Source organism: Littorina saxatilis, unplaced genomic scaffold (genome assembly GCF_037325665.1).
Source record: "Littorina saxatilis isolate snail1 unplaced genomic scaffold, US_GU_Lsax_2.0 scaffold_1741, whole genome shotgun sequence".
NCBI lineage: Eukaryota > Metazoa > Mollusca > Gastropoda > Littorinimorpha > Littorinidae > Littorina > Littorina saxatilis.
This window is the reverse complement of record NW_027129339.1, coordinates 7,501-14,376: the sequence shown is the minus strand read 5'-3', so window position 1 is coordinate 14,376 and position 6,876 is coordinate 7,501. Positions and strand designations below refer to the sequence as shown.

The 6,876-nt window shown below is 44.9% G+C and overlaps 1 protein-coding gene across 1 annotated transcript in view; it reads left to right on the top strand.

Annotated features, from left to right (window-relative positions):
* Positions 1 to 1,905: 1,905 nt before the first annotated feature.
* Positions 1,906 to 6,876, top strand: part of LOC138957605 (uncharacterized) — a gene marked incomplete at its 3' end in the record, with an annotated part of 11,802 nt that continues 6,831 nt past the window's right edge. Inside the window, 1 exon segment of the mRNA XM_070328692.1 lies at positions 1,906 to 2,107. Coding sequence (XP_070184793.1) covers positions 1,921 to 2,107 — 187 coding nt within the window.

Genomic DNA, 6,876 nt, shown 5'->3' with positions numbered 1-6,876 from the left:
TGTTTTGAGAAAAACGAGAAAAAATGTCTTTGGTTTCTGAACAATCTCATTTTAGTTATAAGTTGCAAACTGCCTATCTCGAGCAGTGACAGCTGGATAAACGTGAGATAAAGAGCTGACAGCAAAACTGCATAATTATCAACCCACGAAGAGCTTGTGCATACTTTCACATTCTCAAAACAAGTCTTCCTGTATCATAAAGAAAAAGTGCCTAACTCAAGAAACAAGATCGGCACTTTCGCTTACGTTGCCGTGTCAATGGTTTCCGATGGTCTGAGAGTTTGTACTCTCTAACACATAATAGATACCCTTCCAGTAGCTTCCCCTGTAGTTTCACTGCAGAAATGCCTAACACTGAGATAGGTATTTTTCGTATGAGCGTGACGTTATGTCTGTTCAGGACTGGAGATGCTCGAATGCTACAACGGTTTTTTCCATGTGACGGAGGAGAAAGACTCATCCCTCGCTTGTAGGGGGCTGGACAGTAGCGCTCCTGTCAACTGGACATTGAGAGTTTTCAATCAACAAACTGAAAGTCTACTCGGTCAGTGTCAGCCGGTGGTGCCACCAGCGACGTCATCGGCGTGTACTGACGGAGGTCAGCTGTTTCGGGACATTTACAAGGCAAGCAACATGGGTTTTTTGTTTGTACTTTAATCATGTGTAATAAAGAAATTCCGGAAATAACTGTCGGGTTTGTACGGGTTGTGGAGGAGTCAATGCTCTGGATTTTAGAGAGGCCGGCTTTCTACAAGATTCCCTTGTCCGCGGGTTTCTGGCACCCCCCTGGCTGCATGGCTACTGGCCTACACTGTCATGTTTCACTCACCCCCCTGGCTGCATGGTTACTGGCCTACACTGTCATGTTTCACTCACCCCCCTGGCTGCATGGCTACTGGCCTACACTGTCATGTTTCACTCACCAAAGGCAAGAGTATTCACTCTTTCACAACTCATACCCACCCGACAGAAATATTTACAAACGTCGTCTATTGGTCTTTACTGTTCATTCCCATTTGAATATTGCTCATGACCCATGCCGTACTATTCGTTTTTCGTATACGTTCGACTCTTTCCCACTCGGTTTTTGACTCACCTAGGTAAACCAGGAGTCTTGGCAGTGCGTTAGCGTTACGCCGTTTGGCTTTGGCATTGGAAGGATAATCTTAGGATTTGATACTTCAAGGAAATGATACAGACCGCAAAAGGGTCAAATTTGGGTCAGTAAATATAGAAAACCATTGTTCTCTTGAGCATGTTTTATGCAGCTTGAGTAGCACATATTTTCTTTAGCAAAGATGAGTCGTATACCATCCTCCATTCTACCCCTTCCTTTTTCCCCTGTCTTGCTCTTGTTGTTGTTGTTGTTGTTGTTGTTGTTGTTGTTGTTGTTGTTGTTGTTGTGTGTGCTTTGATTGTGACTGTCTTTGAATACTGTATTGTTATGCTTGCGTGTTTGCTTCTATTCTGTTCTGTCTGGTCGCGTAATCTATGAGTTGGCTTAAAGTTGCCGAACCTGTCACGTTCAGGTACACGGAGTCCCGAGTTCTTTCAGTCATGCCTCAGGCAGATATATGTTTGAACAAATACCAAGTTTTATTTACTTCTTCATGCAAGGAGTCAAAAACTGCAAAAACAAATGACGAATTAATGTTGGTCTGCCTCCGGGCAAGGAAAAGTCGCCATCGATGGAGTTTCGTTTGCCTGGCAGCAATAAAGACATGCGTACACAGGCACCTGTGGAATAGTTTTGGGAAGCTCTTGGCTGTTTGGTTTAAACAGTATTTTATTCATAAACACACACATGCTGGCTGTTTATATCGTAATCTGCTACAAAAACGACACTTTTTGTTTCTCTCTCCACGCTTATAGGCACTGCATCTGTGAGCTCGCGCCCCTATAGTTGTGTTATCTTTAATCATGGTATGTGATACAGTTGAGTATAATCTTGTTCAAACTAAGGCAAGCAGACCGACACCGACAACCACTGCCTTGCTGATTGAGACTGATGTCGCTAAAGCTTCGAAAACAATGCCTCTGGTCATCAACGTCGTCATTAAGTGTGCACAAGGAAACCAGTCTGCAGCGTGCAGGCTTCGTCGCGTTGGTAAGTTTTCAGTTATGATGTCTATTCACCCACCTGAGTAATTGTGAGTTATAGGTCTTAGCGGTGTGAAGTCGGTGTAACACGACATTTTTACTCCACGAAAAATTTACTCCGGAGTAAACATTTCGTACGAAATTCTTACTCCGAGTACACCTTTCGTACGAGAAAAGAACTCCCTATGGCACGAACAAATTACTTCTTCGTCGAAATGTTTACTCACCATTTGTTTTACTTCCTGTAAAAATCTCGTACGCGAAAATGGGATGCGGCGAAGGGATAATGCCAATATGTGATCTCGCGCAAACGAATGTCGCGATACCTCCCTCCACCCTTTCCACCACCAAGACTAACAGGGGACAAGGGAGTAACATTTTCGTACACCTGGCATGGGAAGTTAAATTGTTCGTGTTAGGGTGGAGTAATTTATTCATTATTTATTTGTCAGGGGAGTAACATTTTTGAACTCACCTGTCGTGGGGAAAAAATTTGATTTTCATGACAACTTTAATGAGCAAACTAATAAACTAGTGTTTAAGCTTCCAAGCCGAAATGCAATCCCATAGTCCGGACTTCGTCGAAGATTGCTTAACTAAAATTTCAATCGATTTTGTTGAAAAATGAGGGTGTGACGGTGGTGCTGCCTCAACTTTCACAAAAAGCCGGATATGACGTCATCAAAGACATATCTATCGAAACAAAGAAAAAACCGTCTGGGCATATCATGCCCAGGAACTCTGATTTGTAGTTTCATGACATTCTGTCACAGTAGTTTTCTCGGAATCGCTTTATACACACACACACACACACACACATACACACATACACACATACACACACACACACACACACACACACACACACACACACACACACACACCACGACCCTCCTCGATTCCCCGTCTGTGTTGCAACATTTAGTCAAAACTTGACTAAATGTAAAAAGAATACAAACAAGTCTAAATTTCGGGTCAATCGGTGCCGTATGTCTCAACGGGGACTCGTATAGATCTAGAAGCGTTACTTTGCTTTTCTTGTGTTTGATATTATGTGACCCTCCACCCCGACATGAGTCGCATGTCACCTTTGCATGATTTTCATATTTGTACATTTTCATAAAGAGTGTTTTATGCTCTATCCAGTCGTGAAAACCGTTTTAGAAAAGAACGAAACCTGTTTGAGTTATAAGCCTGTGACTAAGGTGACCCTCACACTGTTACCTGACACTCCCCGGACTTATATTAAGCCTCGCGCAGAACCGCGCGAGGTGACATGCGACTTATTTCGTGGTGGAGGGTCACATATTTATGCTTGGAGAAAAAATAGTCGCATGCACGGATCTCTACGGATCTCTATGGAACATAGTTCAAGGCTCAGGTGTACGAGAAACTACCACCCTAACGGGGGAGCCATCCACGGAACCGGATTGGTTTTAAATCATACACACGCCTCAGTTGTAACCAATCCGGTGCAACACAAGTACATTACTCCCACGAGATGTTTACTCCGTAGTACAAATTTCGTAAGAAACGTTTACTTCCTTTGCGATAACAATTACTCCACCCTAACACGAGCAAATTACTCCCTACGACAGGTTTGCTCCGAGTAAAAATGTCGTACGAATATGGTACTCCCTTGACGAATAGATGATGAATAAATTACTGCACGCTAACAAGAGCAATTTACTCCCCACGACAGGTGTACTCCCGAGTAAATATTTCGTACGAAACGTTTACTCTCCTGTCCCCTGTCATACCTGATAGTGGAAGGGGTGGAGGGAGAGGTAGTGCGACATTCCGTTTGCGCGAGATCCTGTACGGGCGTTGTCCGATTTCGCCACCATCCCATTTTTGCGACATTTCACAAGGCAATTAAGCGTCATTTTATTACAATGTCATTCCAGTGTTAATGTACAGTTAAACATACATATACCAAGTGTGTTATATAATGTCATTGTTTATCGATTAAAAGGGCACGCTTAAGCGTCTTCCCAAAAGTCAACAACAACAAACAAAAAATATTGGACAGGAAGGACAATAAAAGATGACTCATATTCAAACAAGAGGCGAAGCCATCAAGGCTCACGTAAGAAATCGACAAACAGTAACACAAACTTAATCACTCCGTCACACACACACACACACACACACACACACACACACACACACACACACACACACACACACACACACACACACACACACACACACACACACACACACACACAGAAAGAGCATATATAGGTGAAACTGTGCAAGAAAGCGAGACACTAGATCTAGATGATCTGTCTGTCTGCATGTAGCCTACTTACAGGGACACGACTGCCAACTAGTCTCGGCGCGCTCAAAATAATAATGACCGAGACTTTCAGTACTTCCTTCGCGTGACGTCTAACCCTCTTACGTCATAATGTGACGTCAATGTAATGTGACGTCTTCAAATGTTAGAGTTTCTACCACAGACATACACACGCACATACGCACGCACGCACGCACGCACAGACAGACAAAGTTACGATCGCATAGGCTACACTTACGTGAACCAAAAACTAAAAAACAAAAACAATGTCATTCCTGAAGAACCACAATCCATTTTGGCGCCACCATCGCATCCCCAACACCCCCCCCCCCCCCCCCACCCCCTTCATCCATATTTCGCGACATTTGACAAGTCAATCGTCATGTTACTACAGTGTCATACCACTAGCGCAAAATCCCATTATGGTGCCATTCCATTTTGCCGCCGTCCCATGTTGTCCCCATCCCATGTTTGCCACATTTCGCATGCCAAGCGTCATTTTACGATCGTGTTTTACCAAAAGATCGCCATCCCATTTTCGCGCCATCCCCTGTTCGCGTTATTCTACTAGCCAAGCGTCACTTTGCTATTGCATCATTCAACTAGAGAGACATTCCGTTTGCGCAATATCCCATGTTGCCGCCATCCAATAAGTACGTCGTGCAAGACGAACGTTCACCGCGAACTTTAAACCCAGCGGCACAAAGTGCGAGATTGTAAACATTTCGTGGAGGGAGTAATTGTTTCTTTTCTTGAGGAGTTTGTTTCTCGTACGAGATTTTTACTCGGAGTAAAACTGTCGTACGAAATTTTGACTCCGGAATCAATTTTTCGTGGATTAAACTTTCGTGTTACACCGGCTCCGCGGCTGGCTCCGGCTGGGGTGGTAACTTTCTCGTGTAATTTCAACCAATCAGACGGCTGGCTCCGGCTGGGGTGGTAACTTTCTCGTGTAATTTCAACCAATCAGACGGCTGGCTCCGGCTGGGGTGGTAACTTTCTCGTGTAATTTCAACCAATCAGACGGCTGGCTCCGGCTGGGGTGGTAACTGCATATTATTGATGCTGCGATAGGGCCTTACTTAGGCCTTACTTTCTCGTGTAATTTCAACCAATCCTGCTCCGCGGCTGGCTCCCGGTGCGGTGGTTACTTTCTATTGCAGCTCACCCCTGAAAACATAGTTAGTGATTGAAGCGCGAGAGACGCTGTCCTGATTGTTCTGTGCAGTGATGATGTACTTGCAATTCTACTTCGGTGACGCTGGCCTGATTGCTCTGTGCAGTGATGATGTACTTTAAATGCTGCTTCGGTGACGCTGGCCTGATTGTTCTGTGCAGTGATGATGTACTTTAAATGCTGCTTCGGTGACGCTGGCCTGATTGCTCTGTGCAGTGATGATGTACTTTAAATGCTGCTTCGGTGACGCTGGCCTGATTGTTCTGTGCAGTGATGATGTACTTTAAATGCTGCTTCGGTGACGCTGGCCTGATTGCTCTGTGCAGTGATGATGTACTTTAAATGCTGCTTCGGTGACGCTGGCCTGATTGCTCTGTGCAGTGATGATGTACTTTAAATGCTGCTTCGGTGACGCTGGCCTGATTGTTCTGTGCAGTGATGATGTACTTTAAATGCTGCTTCGGTGACGCTGGCCTGATTGTTCTGTGCAGTGATGATGTACTTTAAATGCTGCTTCGGTGACGCTGGCCTGATTGCTCTGTGCAGTGATGATGTACTTTAAATGCTGCTTCGGTGACGCTGGCCTGATTGTTCTGTGCAGTGATGATGTACTTGCAATTCTACTTCGGTGACGCTGGCCTGATTGCTCTGTGCAGTGATGATGTACTTTAAATGCTGCTTCGGTGACGCTGGCCTGATTGTTCTGTGCAGTGATGATGTACTTTAAATGCTGCTTCGGTGACGCTGGCCTGATTGTTCTGTGCAGTGATGATGTACTTGCAATTCTACTTCGGTGACGCTGGCCTGATTGCTCTGTGCAGTGATGATGTACTTTAAATGCTGCTTCGGTGACGCTGGCCTGATTGTTCTGTGCAGTGATGATGTACTTTAAATGCTGCTTCGGTGACGCTGGCCTGATTGCTCTGTGCAGTGATGATGTACTTTAAATGCTGCTTCGGTGACGCTGGCCTGATTGTTCTGTGCAGTGATGATGTACTTTAAATGCTGCTTCGGTGACGCTGGCCTGATTGTTCTGTGCAGTGATGATGTACTTTAAATGCTGCTTCGGTGACGCTGGCCTGATTGTTCTGTGCAGTGATGATGTACTTTAAATGCTGCTTCGGTGACGCTGGCCTGATTGTTCTGTGCAGTGATGATGTACTTTAAATGCTGCTTCGGTGACGCTGGCCTGATTGTTCTGTGCAGTGATGATGTACTTTAAATGCTGCTTCGGTGACGCTGGCCTGATTGCTCTGTGCAGTGATGATGTACTTTAAATGCTGCTTCGGTGACGCTG